Source organism: Drosophila erecta, unplaced genomic scaffold, assembly GCF_003286155.1.
Source record: "Drosophila erecta strain 14021-0224.00,06,07 unplaced genomic scaffold, DereRS2 tig00000055-arrow-pilon, whole genome shotgun sequence".
Taxonomy (NCBI): domain Eukaryota; kingdom Metazoa; phylum Arthropoda; class Insecta; order Diptera; family Drosophilidae; genus Drosophila; species Drosophila erecta.
Window position 1 is genome coordinate 12,711,944 of NW_020825200.1, and position 20,855 is coordinate 12,732,798.

General features: G+C 46.6%; 3 protein-coding genes across 4 annotated transcripts; 2 read left to right on the forward strand and 1 right to left on the reverse strand.

Annotated features, from left to right (window-relative positions):
• Positions 1–179: 179 nt before the first annotated feature.
• Positions 180–8,910, reverse strand: LOC6541133 (serine/threonine-protein kinase Tor). The gene is made up of 7 exons (XM_001969656.3): positions 8,354–8,910; positions 8,078–8,298; positions 7,362–7,928; positions 6,278–7,011; positions 4,279–6,220; positions 1,664–4,219; positions 180–1,604 (listed from the first exon to the last, which is right to left on the reverse strand). Exons 1-7 carry the CDS (start codon positions 8,577–8,579, stop codon positions 438–440), a joined length of 7,413 nt encoding a protein of 2,470 aa, XP_001969692.1. The 5' UTR covers positions 8,580–8,910; the 3' UTR covers positions 180–437.
• Positions 8,911–9,524: 614 nt separating this feature from the next.
• On the forward strand, positions 9,525–12,884 carry LOC6542152 (V-type proton ATPase catalytic subunit A). 2 transcript variants are annotated; one of them, XM_001969657.3, is made up of 5 exons: positions 9,525–9,600; positions 9,932–10,063; positions 10,304–11,001; positions 11,087–12,064; positions 12,123–12,884. In XM_001969657.3, exons 2-5 carry the CDS (start codon positions 9,988–9,990, stop codon positions 12,213–12,215), a joined length of 1,845 nt encoding a protein of 614 aa, XP_001969693.1. In that variant the 5' UTR covers positions 9,525–9,600; positions 9,932–9,987; the 3' UTR covers positions 12,216–12,884. The 2 variants fall into 2 exon arrangements, with proteins under 2 accessions (XP_001969693.1, XP_026834041.1); XM_026978240.1 differs by having other exon boundaries at positions 9,531–9,586.
• Positions 12,885–13,007: 123 nt separating this feature from the next.
• Positions 13,008–19,957, forward strand: LOC6541789 (protein YIPF5). Its single transcript, XM_001969658.3, has 6 exons — positions 13,008–13,236; positions 13,305–13,510; positions 13,928–13,962; positions 15,749–15,859; positions 16,028–16,212; positions 19,454–19,957. The coding sequence occupies exons 1-6, from the start codon at positions 13,142–13,144 to the stop codon at positions 19,614–19,616; spliced, it is 795 nt and encodes a 264-aa protein (XP_001969694.1). The 5' UTR covers positions 13,008–13,141; the 3' UTR covers positions 19,617–19,957.
• Positions 19,958–20,855: the final 898 nt, after the last annotated feature.

Here is a 20,855-nt window from a genome sequence, read left to right on the forward strand (position 1 = left end):
AATATCGAATTGTTCGTTTGCCCTTAACGTTGTGCGGGTCTTTGGTGATTTAAAAAATTGAATTTATTTGCAATTGGATTTCCAAATAAAAAATAATTGAAAAAAGCCGATGGTTTAATTTGATTTGAGGTGGTCCAGATGGTAAATCAATAAATCAAAGTAAGAGAAGTTTCGCAACGTTGATTGTTTCACGGTTTTTAATGGTTTATACAAAGTTGGAATCTATTTTCCAATCTGATTTACAAATAATAGATAATTAAGCGTATCTCTAACATAAATTATAAAAATATTGTATACTTAATGCCTAGTTGCAGTCACCTCGGAATCCTCTCCAGAGATGGTTGCACCCAATTCAGTTAGTAGTAGTAATCGTAAGTTCGTAATCTCGCTCAGTCAATTGCCGGTTGTCGCACGGGATCTCTGCCAGATCCTTGGACCTACCAAAACGGACACCAACCAATGTAGCACTGGCAGAGGTTCTCGTTGTTGGTAGCCTGCAGGATGAGCAGATCCACCTGCTGCTGCTCGTTTACGCTCTTTTGCGTCTGGAAGTCGGTGCCTGTTAGCTTGCACTTGACCCGCTTGATTACCTGGCTGGCTTTGCTGTTCGTCTCGTCGGCCACGTTGTTGTGCAGGCCGCCTTGCTGCATCGTGGGATCGTAGGGCTTCGACTTGGCCATGGGCAGGGAGTCCTCCACGGAGTTGCTGAGGCTGTCCTGCATTCCGGAACCGCCCCTTCCACCTGGAGCCCCCGCACCAGCCACCGCATCGTTACCCTTCTTGTCCACATCCAACAGTCTCCAGTTGAGCAGCGGATCATAGACAAAGGCCTCCAGAACCGCCATCAGGGAGTCCTTGTTGCGGCGGAGCACCAGCATCACGCTTTCGCAAGTGCGCCGGTAGGTGCCCTCGATGCCAGTGACCTCCATCGCCTTGATTAGCATCCGGGTGAGACGGAAGGGTATCTTCTCGGGAAACTTTTCGCGCGTCATGGCCACCTCAAAGCAGTCGCCGAAGTCTATGTGCAGTATCTTGCCGCTCATTCGATCCAGCATAAGATTCGATGGATGCCGATCGCCCAGACCCAGGATGTATCCCACCATTGACATGACTGCCAGTGAGCGGGTGTAGTTGTTTCTCCGCTCAAACCATAATTCGGAGGACGGAGACTTGAGCCACAGCAACTTGGCCAAGTCGTCGCCTTGCGTCTGACCCAACGCATGCTCGAACACTTCAACCTTCTGCATCAGCGTGAGGTGATCATAGTCTGGCGCAAAGTTGAGCATTGTGCGATGCTCCTGATTTAGTGGCACCTTCTTCTTGTCGCGGTAGTCGCGGATAAGCGTATGCAGGGTGTCACAATGTGGCACCCAACCGATAAGGCCCGAGTTGGTACTGAGCGGGATAACCGCATACCGCTGGATAGCCAGGTTACGTCGGAACGTGTCGGGGTCATCCAATAGCAATGTATTCACCAAGGAAAATAGCTGCATCACGCGTTCGTCCTGACGAAGATCCTCGTGTCCCTTTAGAAGGTACATATAGTCCTTGCCATTGGAGCCACGAATGCACAGTTTTCGTGGGCGCTGCTTGGATGTTATCACCTGAAATTTAAGGATAGAAACTTGAAAAAAAGAAATTTTAAAGAAAATGGAATCTTTACCTGCAGGTTTGTTTTAATGATACTAATCCGGATGAGCTCCTGGCCAGGATTGTAGGACCCGGGTACGGCCAGCTCGAGATCTTTGCAGGTCATCAGTTTTGGCGATACATACGGCAGTTCCAGCGAAGTAAGCTGTGGCAGCTGGCGCGAGATCTTTTGGAAGACGTGGTAGTAGATGTCCCAGGCTCGATCTAAATCCATCACCACCGCCGATGTCTTGTATCGCTGCGACCACTCGTAGGCTTCCGTCAGCTCGCGTCCGTACGCCTGCGAGAAGGATGTCTCCTTGAGCGTCTGCGGTCCCCTCTCCAGCATAGCGTGCAGTGGTTCCAAAATCTCAAACATGCCCTTTACGTTGCGATCTCCAAAGTAGAGTCGCGACGCCTCCTCCAAGCCCTCGTGCCACTGTTCGTGCCACAGAATCGCCACACGGATGAGCTCCTCGCTGCACATGACCGCCTGCTCAACCAATGTGGGCGAGTGTTTTCTCATCGAGTCGAGGATCTTAAATGCGGCATTCCTGCGCGCCAATGACGCCGACTTGGAAGCGACTGTTAGAGGATAGACCAGAGCCTGCGGGTGATTCTTTCCTATGTCCATAAGCAGCTGGTGGATCAGTTGACCCACCAACTGACGGTGGGTATCGATGCGGGCAATAAGCTGCGGGATAACCTGAAGCCAGGTGTTGATCTCGATCAGCTTCATTCCAGAGAGCAGTGCCTCGTACACCTCCGCATGGTTGCCATAGTCAAACCAAAGGGTTAAGAGACGTAGCGTGTCCTGCAGTGAATTGCCCTTTATAAGGCTGATTGAACGGAAGAATCCCTGAACGGCCGGAACGGCGAATCGCTGTATGATCATTAGATCACTGTCGAGGCCCAAGTTCATTGTCATACCCATACTGGCTCCGGGAGGCTGTTGTTTGTCCAGCGCCGATTTTTGGGCCTGCACCACCTTAAAGTTCATGTATGCCAACAGGTGCCAGGCCTTGTACCAGTTGGGATCGTAGCTAGTGGCCTTTTCGAAGAACTCGAGGGCGCCTGGAATGGCCTCCGGTCCGGTGCTGTCCTGCAGCTTGTTCTGCCAGGTGGCCAAGCGCAGACAGCAGCGGGCCATAAGTCGCTGATCCTGCTGCTTTAGTGCTTCCGGAGGTAAGCAGCTCAGCTCCTGACTGTAGGTTTCTACGAAGTGCCTCAACTGATCGTAGGCATCTTGCAGCTGATTATTGGCAGCCATGTACTTGGTGTACGCATAAGTCACCTGGGGCTGATTGCACGGCAGTGGCTGGTTCGGATTAAGCTTGGGATCGGTGCCAAGTAGCATCACCAGAGTTTTATGGGACAGGTGCAGAGAACCGCTTTTTCTGCACAAACTGGCGTACTTCAGCCAGGTGTGTATGTCGTCGTGCGGTTTGACCACCAGCGAGTGCACCTGGATGATCCTGCGCCAGTCCTCTACCAGTCGCTGCCCTCCTTGAAGACGCTTCCACCACATGGTCTTTAAGGGCTCTCGCCTCTCTGGGATCAGCTTGTATTGGATGACCTCCTCCAGCTCCGCCAGCATTTGTACGCATACCATGGCTCCGTAGGCTCTTTCATAGGACTCGCCCGCCATTGATGTAAGCTCCGTGTCTAGGAGGTCCCTCGTTTCGTCAATAAGGCGCTGTGCGGTCTCAAAGTCGTCATGATGCACCGCGAGCACAGCTCGATAGTAGCTTCCATCTTGGGTGTCCTCTGGTATACACCTCACGTACTCCCGCATCGCTTCCCAATCCTGGAGACCCCAGGCAGCTACCGCTGCCAAAGGTCCTGCTCTAGATTTGGCCTCCGTTCCGAAGGTTTCCCACTCGTTCTTGGTCACGGTACTCAGCTCCGACCAATCTCCGAGGGCCTCCAAGCAGCGCATGTGACCGAGGCGGGCCTCCAAGTCCAAGGAATCCTTCTTTAGATTCCCTTTATAATGTTCCAGCGCCTGATCCCAATTGTGAAGTTTTTCATACCATCTTCCTTGAACATTTAGCTCCTTGGCTGCATTCTTATAGGTTGTAAGCAGACCTTCCGCTGCTTCTCTTTGCTGCAGCTTGTTGTTGATTAGAATCAGGGACTCGAAAACTTGGGAATCCTCCTGGAGGAGAAACTCCTCCTCCTTGTAACGCAATGCTTTGGCATAGGCTCTGCAAGCCATCGCTCGGGTACCCAATAGCTTTGTTTCTATTGGTATTGGATCGCGGTCGCAATGCTCCATGAACTCAGCAAGGTTGAGAATTGTCTGAGTGATCTCCGGCATGTCGGTGACTTGCAGGGCTTGAATCAGCGACTGAGTTAGCTCGTTTTTCAGATCCGGCGAAAGTTCCGTCCAACAGGAGATAAATGCGGCGTTAAAAAGATCTCGCAACAGCGTATCGTACTCTTGGGCCAACGAACGACAGGCTCTAAGTGCGTGCGAGGGCGATTCCTTTAACAGGCCAATGGACAACCGCTTTAGCCACTCCACCCAGTCGTCTTTGGACACCCGGCGCGTCACCTGCCACGCCGTTCGTAGTTCGTTTGTGGTAACCTTCAGGGAAATTAACAGTTTTAGAGATGGAACGAAACGATAAACTATTAACAACGAACCTGCAGATTTTTGTTATTGCTATTCCGGTCAGTCACGAATGGCTCGTTGTTTTTGGACTTGGCCGTGCGCAGACCTGACTCTCCGGCCCCACAGGAATCCGCCGTTGTGCTGTTGGTCTGAATCAGACTCAGTAGCTTCTCGTATTCGGGATCCGCAATGCGATGCTTGTTGAGGGTGCGCTGGACCATTGGCACGAACACGAGGTACTTCTTGCCGAGTTGCTTCACCAGAGAGCGGAGGGTTATCATGGCCTGGCCCCGAAGCTCTGGTTCAGCATCGAGCACTCGAACCAGCGGATGTATGATGCGCGAGGAGAAGTCGGTGAAGTCGAGCTGACAGGCTAGATTGTTGATCGTTTCCAGGGCTACCATTGAAACCTGCTGAGGTACATACGGCGAATCGAAGAGTTTCACGATTGGAGGCAAAATCAGCGGCAGATAGTACCCCAAGGTGCTGCCAAACTTTTGAAGAGCTTGGAGCAGCCTTCTGGTGACCATTCTGTCCTTGGAGTTGTCGTGCTGCAACACTCGCAGAATTTGTGGGATCAGCTCCGCCAAATAATCCCTAAACTCGCATCCCAAGGCCACGGCGATCTGTTCAATCAAATTGATTAAAGTGTTTTGCAGAGGTGTGTTAATGGTCCAAAACTCTTTGATCAGCTTGAAAATATCTCCCATGTAGCTGATGATGTGAAGCTTCACAAAAGCCACCAGAATGGCCAGCTGCTGGAAGAGGAACTCCCTAAGATTGTTATCCGCAGTGCGTACGTTGTCCAGCAAATTTGGAAGCACTTGGGCCAAATATGGCACACATTTGATGCCCAGACTCTGGAAGATAAACGTCACCGCCTGCACCACACTGGTGTGTCGCGTACTCAGCGTGGGATCCCGTAGGATCCTCATCAAGGCAGCTATGGCCACAGCGGGATAGTACTCATCCAATGCGTTACCCATATTAACCAGCAGCTCTGCGGTGGAGATGTCCTGACTTTCATCTACCTTGCCATCGGAGTATGCTATTAAAACATTATCCTTTTGGCTATCAATCAAGCCCTTGTTCATCTTATGCTTGTAGGGATCCATGGCTCCCAATAAGCCCAGCACTCGGATCGTTTCCCTTCGTATGGAACGACGTTGTTCCGTTTTAAGGAAATTAATCAGAATGTCTATGAGCACGGGGTACTTGTGATATGGGCTAACCACCCTGCCCGTTGCACTGATTAACTGTCCCAAGGTCCACAGGGCCACTCCTCGCTTATCCGGACTGCCAGCGTCGCCCAGCATTTCGAGTAAAATGGACAAAAGGTCGTCTGCCCACAGTTCCATTTCATCGGAGCCTCCATTTACCTCTGCAAGATCACCAATGGTGCGCAGCACATTTAAAATAACTCCTGGATTCGATTCCGGCTCATGCAACTTGGGCACTAAGGCCTTAAGGATCGGATTCATATATGAGGATATTAGCCTGGGCGTGCTTATCACCAAATGGTCAAGCATCTTGGCGCTCTGCTCCTTGTTCCGACTCATTCCCGAGTACTTCAGATCCGTGATTAACTCGATCATGGTCGTTCTTAATTTGGGCATCACATAGGCCGGGTTCATGGACGATAATCTTCCAATGGTAACCATTGCCAGCTCGCGGATCTCAAAGATTTCGTCATGTAGCGTAATAAATAGTGAATTCAGGGACTCTGGCTGAGCAAGCTTCGCATCAAAGGTCTCGTCCAGCGAACGCAGAATTCGTATTCGCACATTGCAGTCCATATCAGTAATTGCCACCATGAGCAGGCGCTCAATCACGTGCGAAACGGTGTCGCTGAGTGTCTTGGAGTTCTCCATACTTTCAGAGGATTGCACTGCCAGTTTGAGGAGTCGTGTGCAGGTTTGCACTGCTTCCAGGCGAATCTCCTGCTGCTCGTGTACAATGAAGAAGTCGGCACACCTGAAAAAGAATTCAGACCTTGTAATGTGACTAAAATATAACTAAATTAATTCTTACCGTTGCACGAAGTCCAGCATGTTTTGCTCCTCAAAGTTGAAGGTACCCAGTGTTTTTAGTGCCAGCACTGTGGTGGCTCCATCAGCATTCTGCATCAGCGAACCATCGATGGCGATCGATGGCAAAGCAGTGTATGGTACTACAGTCGCCTTGTTCATCAGCACCTGGGATAGGATTCCGATCAACCCTTCTGTAATGGCCGACTTTAGCTGCGGCACATTCTCGGAGAGTTCCCTTAGGCAAACAGTAAGAGCTGGCGAGAGACCCGTGTAGAACATCTGCTCAAGGATATCCTTAACATCGCCGGCTATCTCCGACTTAACGGCATGCGCAAGGAGCGTAATGCAGGCAAAGACCGCAGGATCCACTGGTACCTTTCGTTTGCTGGTCAAATCCTTTGCTGGCAAAGCGACCTTCACGCTGGTCATTATACTGGATAGATGAATTTCAATCGCACTCTGCACTGCCACAGCCATGTAACCAATGGTAATGTAGGCCACCGTGCGATCCTTCTCCTTGCCCCGCAGGATCTGCATCAAATGCGACACGCATGTCTGTAGGTATTTTTCCACAAAGACCGCGCGGTTAAAAGCAGCCAAGCGGGGCAGTATTTGAAGGAGTGCCTGCTGTACATACGGAGACTTCGAAGTTCGCTGCTCCAAAACATTGTCGCAAATGGTAGTGTAGTGGTCCTGGAGGATCTCTTGGGCATAGGCAGACTCCAGTACGTTATGCTGTTGGATGTCGATATTATTAGTTATCTGTGTGTTTTGATTGTATTTTAAATTTAAAATATGATATTCAAATTAAAATAATAAAAAAATACAACTTTATATAAACAAAGTTATCTAAGTTATTTGCCGTGCTACAATTATTGCTGCTAAAGTATCACACGCTGCTGCTAGATATGAATACCTCGACATTTTACACAATTTTGTAAACTATAATTAGGTCAGCTGATTTCTGCCCGTCAGGCATCTGTTGGTTTTTAGATACATGTAAAGTACTACGTAAACCAATAGGTAAATACATGAAAATAACAAATACATTTGTGTGTGGAGGTATATTTGATCGTAAGACTCACGCTCGCGAACTTGGCCACTCCTTTGTGATGCTCTCCCTCGCCCAAATGCGTTTGGGTGCTGCCGAGCTTCTCAATGAAGGGCACCTTTAGCCGCGGCACTAAAGTGTTCAGCTGGGAGCCCATACCCGACGAACTGCTGGCCTCCAGGAACTTGTTGTGGTGGGTCTTGGGGAACAGCGTCTTAAGCGACGTGTATCGCCGCTCCCATGTGGCATTGGCACAGCGGAAGAGCTCGTTGAAGACGATGAGGCCGCCGTGAATGCGATCGTCTCGGGTCATGCCCTTCTGATCCTTGCTAGTGGCCAAGTCTGCACTGAAGCTCGCATTGGCCTCGTCATAGCAGATTCTGTACCACTGTGGTTCACTAGACTGTTTGGTGCTCTCTCGCTGCGCTGTGACAATTAAAGCCGCCCTCAAAGCCTCGCCAGCAGACTCTCGTATAGCAGGTTTGGGATCGAAGATGGCGTTGAAGATAACCTCAAAGAAGGTCAGGATGTGCTGGTAGAAGTATGTCGGCAAGGCGATCGCCAGCTCACGGAGGATAAACACGGCTGCATGTCGGCGGTACTGAAAAAAAAACACATTTAACATTTTGCTTCCAATATATTAATACTAATATATTACGTATTAACGTAAGATTAAATCATAATATTGTGAAAAAAAGTTATTCAACCTTAAAATCAAGATTAAAATTTTATATTTCTCTTGTAATTCACCTCTTGTCTCTCCCCCCTGAGCACCTCAAAAGCCTTCTTAATATCGAAGTCAAAGGAGTCGGCTCCCTTGGAGGTGGGCATGTTGGCCAATTTGACCAGGGAGCGGGCGGCAATCTCCATGACGGACACATCGTTGATCAGTAGAAGATCGCGCAGGCGGTTGAGATATGGAGAAATTCCCTTTCTGGCAGTTAGACTGCCCTCGCAGTTAATCAGGCACTCTGAAAGGAATGACGTTAGATCCTCTAGTAAACTACCGGCGACCCAGGAACTCACTCATGGCCAGGGCACCACCCTTCTTCTCGTTGATGTCCGTCGCATTCACCATCGTGAAGATGTGGTGGTCGAACTCGTCGAAGAATTGCGCCAGCTCCTCCTGGGACATCTCACGCAGCTCGGTCTTCACATAGAAGAGCAGATCCTGGGTGGCCTTGTTCTGTACATTCCGGTTGCGGGACTTAAGCCCGTTGACGAACTGCTGCACCACCGACGTCGTCGACATGGCTGGGCAGGTTTTATTCACTATTAAAGGCGATTTTCACTTGCATTTGGGAGGGGAAAGGGTGGAGCAGGTGCATCTGCCTGCTGTCTCCGGACTTTGGAGGTTATCTATTCGGTTGCCCCGGGGCGCTACACGCACTGTTCCACTCGTCGCTCGATACGATCTCACGTGCTGGCACCGGTGCCGAACGATTTACCTCGAATGCAGGTTGTTTGCTTCCTTTAATTCCAGATTACTTCGGTTTTTACGGAAATTTATTGCAGCCGCTGCCGATTAGTGATGTAAAACAGAACTCGATGAACATGCAATCGATGTTTTCTTACCGATATTTCTCAATGTCTTTATCGATATCAATAATTTGCCATTAACAACTTTAGATATTTTATAGATTTTATATTTAAATTAAAACAATTGTTCATAAATTAAATAAACTTCTTTAAGAAGTGATTCATTAAAGACCAAATAACGGAATTTGGTTTAAATTTATTTTCAAGGAACGAAAACCGAATTTGTATTATTTGAATGAACAAGTTACATTGAAGCCTATGAATGATTATACAGAAGTGTGAACTAATTATGTAATACTTATTTATCTATTTAAAGTTAACTTAAAGTATTAAAGTAACTAAGAACTAGGAGAATTAGCAGCTAAGGCCTTCCGCTCGTATAGGGTGAGAATGGTTTATACAGAAGAATATAGTTTTACATTTTATGAATTAGGTAGCAGTTTAGCAAAAAGATTATACTTATGTGATATATATATATTAAGTATTAAGTAAACAGGTATTTTTATAAATTTATTATTATATTTATTTATATATTCTATTTATATATTTTTATATAAGAGCAGATTGTGTAGTGGAAACCACCTATTAATTCCTAATGCCTTGCGTGCGTGAAAATGAGTTCGCTGTGAGCTCATCTCTATCGACACCTGGACCCCTCGCCGATAACCGATAGATCAATACTAGAGTGGAATCAAAAAAGCAAGAGAATTTTCATAAGAGGTGGTGAAACAAATGTGAGCTTATTTAATTTTAGAGCAGCTAAAAAAACAGTTTTTACGCCACAAAACAATTAGAACAATGAGCCCCGAAGTGCTCAATAAAAGAGAAGAGTGGAAATTGCTATTGTGATGCGCAAAATGTGGAAAATTCATCGTGCCGTTAGTGGCATGTGTGAAAATTGTATTGGAAAATCGATGCTGGGCTGCGGGGGTGTGAAGCTTTTCACTGGGGGTGCTTCTGCACATCAGCGCCACCTATGATTTTCCTCCCGGAAAACTCTCTCGTTCGGGGGCATGGAAAATGCGTGTTTTTGTTTATAACCCAAACGGTTACTTTTTCCCACAGCCAACGAACGATTTGACCGTTACCGAAGCAGAAGAAGAAGAGCAGCAACCGCGACCATGTCCAACTTGAGAAAATTCAAAGACGAGGAGCGCGAGTCGGAGTATGGCCGTGTCTACGCGGTATCCGGACCAGGTAAGCGATGTCCCCATCGTCCTCCATGCCCAAGACCTAATCTCTAATCTCTACATTTATTTACTTCCCCATATCCTTCTCCGCCATTCTTCCTTCTTCATTATCATGCTTCTCGGTTTTATCCTTCGGCCTACCTTCTTGTTCCTCCTTCTTCTATTGCCCTTTTTCTGTTCCTCCCACTCCGTCTCCTTATATATTTGCTCCTGCTTTTCCTCCCCGAACTACCGCAACCCCCCTCAGTGGTCACCGCGGAGGCCATGTCTGGATCCGCTATGTACGAGCTGGTCCGAGTGGGTTACTACGAGCTGGTGGGCGAGATCATCCGTCTGGAGGGCGACATGGCCACCATCCAGGTGTACGAGGAGACCTCAGGCGTCACCGTGGGCGACCCTGTTCTGCGTACTGGAAAGCCCCTGTCCGTGGAACTTGGACCCGGCATCATGGGCAGCATCTTTGACGGCATCCAACGTCCTTTGAGGGACATCGGTGTGATGACCAACTCCATCTACATACCCAAAGGTGTCAACACAACCGCGTTGTCGCGCTCGGAGATGTGGGAATTTAATCCGTTGAACGTGCGGGTGGGATCCCACATCACGGGAGGAGATCTGTATGGAGTGGTCCACGAGAACACGCTGGTGAAGCAGCGCATGATTGTGGCGCCCAGGGCTAAGGGAACCGTTCGATACATTGCCCCCGCGGGCAACTACAACCTGGAGGACATTGTTCTGGAGACGGAGTTCGACGGCGAAATAACCAAGCACACCATGTTGCAGGTCTGGCCGGTGCGACAGCCACGTCCCGTCACAGAGAAGCTGCCAGCTAACCATCCGCTCTTCACGGGCCAGCGCGTCCTTGACTCGCTCTTCCCCTGCGTCCAGGGCGGCACCACTGCCATCCCCGGTGCCTTCGGTTGCGGCAAGACTGTCATTTCGCAGGCAAGTTACAAATTATTCATTCAATCCACAGCTTACATCTTATTAAAAACCAATCCCTTCTAATCTATACTTTTACCATGCGCAGGCTCTATCCAAGTACTCCAACTCCGATGTGATCATCTACGTCGGTTGCGGTGAGCGTGGTAACGAGATGTCTGAGGTACTGCGTGACTTCCCCGAACTGACCTGCGAGATCGATGGTGTCACCGAATCCATCATGAAGCGTACTGCCCTGGTGGCCAACACCTCCAACATGCCTGTGGCTGCTCGTGAGGCCTCCATTTACACTGGTATTACTCTGTCCGAATACTTCCGAGATATGGGCTACAACGTAGCTATGATGGCTGATTCCACCTCCCGTTGGGCCGAGGCTCTTCGTGAGATTTCGGGTCGTCTGGCTGAGATGCCCGCCGATTCCGGCTATCCGGCTTATCTGGGTGCTCGTCTGGCCACATTCTACGAACGTGCTGGCCGCGTCAAGTGCTTGGGTAACCCCGAGCGCGAGGGATCCGTGTCCATTGTCGGAGCTGTGTCTCCTCCTGGTGGTGACTTCTCCGATCCCGTGACATCCGCCACTCTGGGTATCGTACAGGTGTTCTGGGGTCTCGACAAGAAGCTGGCCCAGCGCAAGCACTTCCCCTCGATCAACTGGCTGATTTCGTACTCCAAGTACATGCGTGCCCTGGATGAATACTATGACAAGAACTACCCCGAATTCGTGCCTCTGCGCACCAAGGTCAAGGAGATCCTGCAGGAGGAGGAGGATCTGTCTGAGATCGTGCAGCTGGTGGGCAAGGCATCGCTGGCCGAGACCGACAAGGTGACTCTGGAGGTGGCCAAGCTTCTGAAGGACGACTTTCTGCAACAGAACTCCTACTCACCTTACGATCGCGTTTGCCCCTTCTACAAGACGGTGGGCATGCTGAGAAACATCATGGCCTTCTATGAGACCGCCCGTCATGCCGTTGAGACCACAGCCCAGTCGGACAACAAGATCACATGGAACACCATCAGGGAATCAATGGGCGGAATTATGTATCAGCTGTCCTCGATGAAGTTCAAGGTGAGTTGGCTTATTTGTTCGCATGGTTATTATACATATTAATAATGCACGCCTCCAGGACCCTGTGAAAGATGGCGAGCAAAAGATCAAGGCCGACTACGATCAGCTGTACGAGGATCTGCAGCAGGCCTTCCGAAATCTGGAGGACTAAGCGGGGAGGTCCAAAAACAACTGCGGGCTTTCCTAGCAGGAGGAATGGACACAGAAGCAAAGCAAACCAAACGAAATAAGAAACCAAAGCTAGGTTATTATTCGAATTCCCCATTCAATCTAGTCATATTTACATAATGCATAATAAGATATTTGAATTCAAGTTTACTTATAAGTTTAACAACAGTTTGGCCCGCTTCAGGTCTAGTCAGGTCAGAATCGAATCATCAGACGATACACAAAACAAAAAACAAAGCGATGACGGCGAGTAAGGAAAGACGAACAATAATTAGTCGGTAGCGCAAATGGAACGCAGTTAAACCAGCCATATACATAAATACCATACATATACGACACATATGTATAATTATCTATGTTGATATATAAATATAATTCACAGCTATGTATTGTTAGTAAATTTTCATATAGTTATCGAATGTGTTCGTTACCCTATTATGTGAAACTAAACCAACTAAATGAGCCTAAAGGGCGTTTGAAACTTTACGAAATTACGAAATATTATATTCCTACATATTATAGACCTTTAAAGAACGCAATAACAACGTAGCCCCAAAAGCATGTACCTCTACTACCAAAGGATAGCTATTTCAGTAACTTGTGTGTGTTGCAAATGGAGCTATGGAAATAAAATGTATTATGAATGTTACAAACTGATACGGTTTTAATTCATTCTTTTTTTCTAATAAAAGTGGCGCAGCTTTTTGAACACAAACAAAATCGATTGGCGATAAAATATCGATGACCATAGTTTTCAGATAGCATTGATGTCAGTCGTCGACTATTTTAAGCGATAGGTAAAGTCGAAAATCATCGGTTACATTTTGCTACATGCCGTCTCTAGTTGACGTGTTGTTAAATTAAATATTATTTTAAACATATGTGAATTGCGCTTAAATTAAAGTAATTATGTCTCAGTTTGGCGGACCCAATGACTTCTACGGCTCCGCGCCCTCGGGCGATGCCAGCTACAATTTCGATATGCCTGAATTTGGCCAGGAACTGTGAGTACTTTCCCGGGATTCCACTTCACACACAATTCATTCCCAATTGTTGCTCCACTTGCTTGCAGGAATTTCCAAAACTTCGACAACACACAGGCTTCAGTGCCGCCCAACTATGATGCGGCCTATGCCCAGCCCCAAAGCCAAGGATTGGGCGGGTTCTACGATCCCACGGCGTACAGCGACACGAGTTACGGACAGGACAAGAGTGGCAAGTCAGGTGCCCCCGGAGGAGTCGGCAACGAATTCGACGACGAGCCCCCACTTCTGGAAGGTGAGATTGTCTTCCAAGTGGGCACACAGGCTTTATGTCCTTATGCAGCCCCTCAGAATTCCGTAGCTATAAGTCACTTGCTTGGAGAACTTAAAACCAACTATTGATACATGCAAAACTAATAATATATGTGTATATACCTGCAGTTAAAATAACTTTAAAGCAGTCTAAGCCCAGCGTGTTTGACCAATAGCTTATGCCCATTTAAATTATTATTTATAGTACTAAAAACTTGTTCTCCATTGACAAAATGAAAATGATCAGTATATCGAACACATAGTATTATTCATTCTAGACAAGTTGCCAGTGAACAGATTTATGTATATTGCCATTGTCGAGTCAAATAAGTTTTCACATTTAAGACGTCATCTTTTATCGCATAACGAATTTTATCTTGTTTTTCCTTTTCTGTTGCAGAGCTGGGCATCAATCCGAATCACATCTTCCAAAAGGTAAGTAAAGAAAGCAGAACAAAGGAGCCTCCGCCGCAGCTTTTCTTAATTTGCGTACTCCACCTTTTGAGCTGCCTGGTGGTGGAGGATAACGTCCCTTCCTCCTTAGCCCGCTGCTCTTGAACGCATTTTCAAATGGAGATCTTGAGGGGGGCCAGGCAAATTGCATATTTTATGCGCCCGATTCCACCGACACACGCCACAAAGGAGCTGCGAGTTTTGAGTTGCCCACTTTGTTTGCCCAGACAATTACTCCACCCGCCGCGTAATTCCTGCTTTGCCTTTACGCATTTTCCCCGGTCCCTGTTCCGGTCGCGGACCGGTGCCTTTTTCTAATTTGTGCAACGCAACGGGTGGCTTTCCTTCTGGGCGGCCACTTTAGGCCGCACTTTTCTGGCGGGACCAACTCCGTTTTAATTGAAATTTAAATGTTTTTGCATTTTGCTTTTGTATTTATTGCAAGCATCTCCTGCTGCCGCAATAATTCTATTGTTTTTCGCTTCTATGCCATTTTTTTTATGCATTTTATATTGTGTGCCGTGTTGTCGTTGCACTAGCGGGCTTGTGTCGTTAATGAAGACATATTTTTTCATTGCACTCGCCGCCAGCGTGGCCGTAGTTGTTTTTAAATAAATAAAGCAACTTTTGTGTTTTTAATTAAAGTTTTTCTCGCTCACTTTTTACCCCTCGCTTTCGGTCCCATTTGCTGTGTAACTTTCTGCATTTTTGTCCATTTTGTAAAAAAATTTGCGTGCGCCTGATTCTCATTTCTTTCGCTCCGGCACGGAATTTATTACGCTTGTGTTAATTGAAAAATGAAAATGTTAATGTTAATGAGTCCGTGTGCCATCATAAAACTGAAATGAAATGAAATGCTAATTAAATTGTTCATCAGCTAGCTGGGGGAATTATGGTTAGATTTGTGTGTGACTCTTGCCTGTTTGTTAAAGTAATGGAACGTTGGCAAATGGCAAATGGCAAAGTCAACAGAGGTATTTTCAAGGATTTTATGCACTCACGGGTCATATCCGCATAAAAAAACTAAAAGCTAACACTTAGCTGTATTACAAAATGTGTGGTATACTCGTATAAATAAATTCTCCCTTTTCAATATGACTGTAGCACTTGCAACCAACTCCAATTTGATCTAGTTTTGGATATCGAAAAAGTGCTATAGAAAACTAATTTACAACCGCAATGTATGGGCTGCATTTGTCCACTTCAAATTCTTTTCAATCTCAATTAATGTTGGTAACCCCACAAAGAGACACTCGCAATTTCATCGACAATTTTCAGTGGGTCCTTGTCGGCTATAATATCAAATTTCATGGCCCTTGTCCCTGGCCCACATTCGCATGCATCAAATGCGTTGACAGCTTTTGGCCGAGTTTCCAAGCCCCGGCTCACTTACTAGCTGGCTGGCTGGTCAGCAATATCATTTATCATCAATTTCCATTTTTCAAATTTCTCTGCCACTGCGCACGGTGCAAAAACAAGGGGCAAAACCAAAACGCATAGAGAACAAATGTTTGGAAAACGGGAGTTGGGCTTCGTTTTACGACCGCTGTGCGAACAAATGAATTGTGTTGTGTAGTGTCCAGTGTCCCGTGTCCCGTGTCCCGTGTTCCGAATTCCGTGTCCTGCCGCAAGCTCCATGAGTGATGATGGCCTGTTGCCATCCATGGTCGGACTTCTGCCGAACCAACCCCATTCCTGTCGTTGTGTAATCCTTCACTTGCTCTAATTTTAATCGTATTACTCTCGCGCCCTCTCTCTTCCGTTCCAGACGCTCGCCGTGCTGAATCCGCTGCGGGGCACCGACCAGCAAATCCTCCAGGATACGGACATGGCGGGTCCACTGGTGTTTTGCCTCACACTTGGCGGCTTCCTGCTGCTGGTAAGTTGTTGACTCTAAATGCAGTCGAAATCACATTTTAAGTGATTAAAATTCTATATTGTGCCTACGTTTCATCACGGATCTAATATATACTTATATTTTTATAAAATAATTGACAATAGCTTGTGAAGCAATCAATAAATCAGTTAATATCTTCTTTTTCCACAGAGCGGCAAGGTGACGTTCTCGTACATCTACGGAATCGGAGTGATGGGCTGCATCTTCTTCTACTGCCTGCTGTCCCTGATGGTCAGCCGGTCGCAGGTTACCTTCGGAGCAGTGGCCTCCGTGCTGGGCTATTGTCTGCTGCCCATGGTGGTGCTGTCGGGCATCAACATTTTAATCACCATTCAGTAAGTAATTGTTGACACAAGGCGCTGGCCCTTCATCTGCCCTCCATTCATTTCACTGGCCAGTGAAGCAACAACCATTCATGCCATCAGTCGCTGTGCTTTATATTTATGTTTTTAATTGAAAAGTTGCCAATGCATTGACGTCGAATCCTCATTGTTTGTGGCCTGTAATTACAAACTTCTGCCTAAGCTCGTCCAACTGCGACTGCAGCACGTTTTCGATCCGTTCCAACCGCTGAAATTTGTTCTATTGATGCCTCGACTCCGGCTGCTGCTCCTCGCCCATTCAAGTTGATCACTTCTGGCTGTTATTACTATTGTTATTGCGAGTGTTGTTTTTCGATTGTTTGATTTTAGTCTGCAGTTCTGTTTGATATGGTCATGTAACTGCAATGGAATAGTTGCCCTTGCGAAGCTGCAAATCCCCCAGTGGGCTGTAGTCGCGTGTAAATTGCAATTAGGATTGAAGAAGTTATTGGCGCGAATGGATTTAAAACATTTTATTCAATTTCCTAGTGCTATTGTTGTCCCATAACGATATATTCAATGGGGAATTTACATCTCAATCTAATGACCTATTTATTAATAGGTGTGATGGAAGCAGAACTCCTTATTTCTAGTATGCAACTACTATTCCTGCTCGGCCAGCGCTTAATTTTTCTTTATCTGCCCATCCTTTGGGCTTGATTTCCCCTTGGCTCTTTTCGCACAATTTAGGTTTTTAATTTTGTTGCAGTTTTGGGCCAGCGATGCATACACACGGATGCGAATAAAAACGAGTAGCCAACTTAATTTGCGCTTTTAGTGCACTCCAGGGCCACAACTGCCAAACTACAGACTACGGACTGCGGACAGAGGACCGTGGACGCCCAACTACGAACCAAACGGACGGAGGAGCTCGGACTCCATTGAAGCCAAGGCAAGACAGGCAAAAAGCGGAGCCAAATAACGCCAACTATGCGCCGTTTAATTTTCGCGCTGAGGACGGTTGGAGTGGGTGGTTTTGGCCAAGTGGGCGGTTTCGGTGGTGGAAATGCTCCTGCCCGGCGGTCCAGTGTCCATCTGTCTAACGTTCCATGTCCTGTTTTGCCACCCGTTGAGTTTCGCTCACGTAGTTTCCTTTTCAAATATGTGTCCAGCACTTGCTGGCCCAGGCTTTCTGCCCACTTTTCCCTGCCGTTTTCCTCTCCTGGCCTCCGCCCGTTTCCCCGCCTTTGTTCTCCGGCATTTTTTGTGTTCTTATTTCCGTTTTTGTTTTTTTACTGACTCCACTCACTCGCCACGCTTTTTATGATGGCCATGCGAGGAGCAACACGCAAATGCTGCGTGAGTTTTTAGCGCTTTCCCTGGTGGATGCACCTCCTCCTGACCACCGGCCACCACCCAGCACCCACCACCCCGTTGGCACGTCATAATTTCAGAGCAGCGCGGGGAAAACTAAGTGCTGCGCTGGGTGGGCACGGGTGGAAATGAGTGTGTGTGTGGAGAACAACTATTGCTCGAGCTTACTCGACACCAAGCGCGTTTTGTTTACCCCATCCTGCCACCCAGACCACACCACCGATTTCCAACCCACTACCCAACCCTATCACCAAACTGTCCAACCGACCAGTGCAATTGCCATTTTGGTTGCCTGTTTGCCTGCATTTTTTATTTGTTGGCTTTAAGCGCTTGCACTTTTGTGGGTGGTGTGTGTGTGAGTGTGGGTGTGTGTGCCAGCTTTGATGTTCATATAGTCCTGCGAGTGCCAGCCAAGTTTACAGTAAATATTTTTGCGATTCCCCGCTGTCCATTTCCCTTTTCCTTTTTTTAGACAGACTTTTTAATTGAGTTTGTTTGGTGATGCAAAAGTGCGCAAAAATTACACAGACAGTCGAGTTATCCGGCCCTACATAGTATTGTTTTGATTGGTTTTTAGGCTAGTGCCGGACCATTTAAGCTGCCCAGTTCGGGGCCAAAAAATCACTTGGCACCAGCACTGCTGGACACTGTGACCGGCAAGCAACAACACAGTTCTGGGGAAGATTGCAGGGACCATAAAAAAACGGGAGCCCAGTTGAGTGGCGGAAAACGATGGGCGATGGAGGTGGACTTGTCGTAGGTGACAGCAGAGGAGCGGAGCCGAGCCGCCGAGACCACAGAAAGGCAATCCATTAAACGGGTGCGTGTAGCTGAAAATTGGAACTCTGGAATATGGGGATTTATGTTTTGGTTTCCTAAATTGATTTCTTTGTCGGATTTTATGGGTTTACTGAATGAGATTCTGGGATCACAACTTTTTTCTCCGCTTTTCAAGTGTTTAATCTTATATCTTACTCAAGTATGCTTTTTGTTTATCCTATTATATTATATATTATGTTTTCTTTTTTTTGATTTATTGATCGTAAAGTATTTGGATTTGAGATGTTTGCCCAAGATTCTGAAAACTAAACGTGTATTTCACGTTCTAACTAAATAATTAATTGCTTGGTAAGATACTGCGGAAATGAATGCTTCAAACCACTAAATCAAAGTAATTATTCGGATTGTATCTTAGTAAGCTTGCCTTTAATCTTTCGCCGACTTGTGCGTCAGGGAATAAAGGTAACATTTTTCGCATATCGCTTTGAAATCAATTTTTCATTTTCCGCTGGGCTTTCCCCGAGTGAGCGTGTGTGTGTTGGTTGTACGGTTGGTTATGTGTGCGCTTTGTAGTTGGACTGTGTTTGCACATCCTTTTGCCGGCACATCGCCTGCTGTCTTTGTTTGCCCTGCCCATTCATTCGCACACACGCTCAGACTTACCCACACCCACATGCGCACTCATCCTTTTTTATGAACACTCAGCCGAATAGAGTATATCCCAAGTCGATAAACTGAGAAAAATAGTGCCAAAAGCAATCAGTACTTCAATTCTGGGGATTACAAAAAACATTTTTATCTGACCACGACTGAAAGCCTACCTAAACTTGAAGTTAGTTTTAAATAGATCAGTAAGTATCTAAATTATATTTTGTGTATAATGTTTTACTACATCTTATCGCAAGTCTAAGTAATTAAGATCAATATGAAGACTCCAACTGCAGGTGAATGCATTTCCTGTGTTATGATATTGAAAGATTTTAAATCGGAGGCCAGGAACATTGGGCCTGGGATTTTCTCACTCTGTAGAGCTGGTGCTTCATGCATATGCATTGTTTATTGATTTCACCGACGTCTATATCTATCTGGACTGAGTTGGTATCTCGTTTCACTCTTGCAGGGGCACACTCGGCCTAATTGTGAGCGGCATCTCCATATTCTGGTGCGCCATATCGGCCTCCAAACTGTTCGCCACCGCCTTCTCCATGGACCATCAACAGCTGCTGATTGCCTATCCGTGTGCGGTGCTCTATGGAGGATTTGCGTTGATTACCATTTACTAGGGCTACGAGATCCCTGCTGCTATTCCGCCACCACCACCACGCCCTCTGTTGTTGTGTTTGCCTGGTTTTAATTGTCCTGCAAACACACACTCTTGCAGCACAATAAATACACCCACACACACACACACACACACAGAGACAGATGTCAGGAGGCGAAGCAAGAAGAGGAGCCAAGAGGAACCACCACATATGGATATGTATATTTTTAAGAAAATAAGCGCCGATTGCGAATTTGTTTTCCATATTCTCCTTTTTCGCTGGCCAAGCTCCACGTTTACTCAATACTTTTGTTGTCAGCCGATGTAATAAATTTGATTGCGAATAAAAAAATGGTTAACAAATTGAAATTGGTTTTTTGCCATGCCCAATTGTAGTCGTGGTAAGCAGCATATTGAAATTTCGCGCTCTCGTTTCCGTTTCCGTCGCACTGAACACTTTTTGGGGCATGCAAAATTAACGCGACTCGGGCAATATGCCCCCCCTTTTCGGATTACTCTTCGTGTTCACCCTTTATTTGTGCAATTATTGTTTTTTGTTTTAAGAACTTTGGCATTGCGTTGTGGGTATTTATACGGGTATTATGCCACGAATCGCCAGGCGAAAATTCACCTGGATAGTTAATCGATTGCATGAGCTTTGGAAGGCATGCGAAACAAAATGGGGTAAGTGAATTAATACAAATATTTATATTTAAGTATACTCAAAATGAACATTGAAAAACCAGGGAGATTGGTTGGTATTTTTCAGCCAAAATTACACAGCTCTTCAAAATAAAGTATTTCAGATTGAAGAAAAAAGATTTTAAGGGGCTTGAACGTTGCAGCTATTTCTATAATTGTTCACCTGTACTGTTGCATTTTATATACTTACGATATCGTTTGACACACATTCATTTCTTGTTTGGCAATCGGCTTTGTTCATATTCATGAATCGTTGCAAGAAATGTTTACATATTCCGGTGAATCACTCGGGTATCCCTCTTTGGACTTTTGTGCAATTTCCAGCACGTTTACCTTGCCGACCAGAACCAAGAAAGAAAATCGAATTTTCCACCTCCGATTGTTGGAATTTATGATTTTCACAATCCTGCTTCTGCCTTCCGCTCGTTTGTTGCACTTTGCGGCACTAATCGACATCCAGTGTTCGAAGCAATGCAGGTTTTTGAATCCATCGGTTGTGAATTCGTTGGCCTAATTGAAATTTCAAGTGCAGCAGATGCAGGCCAGATATCAATGGAGA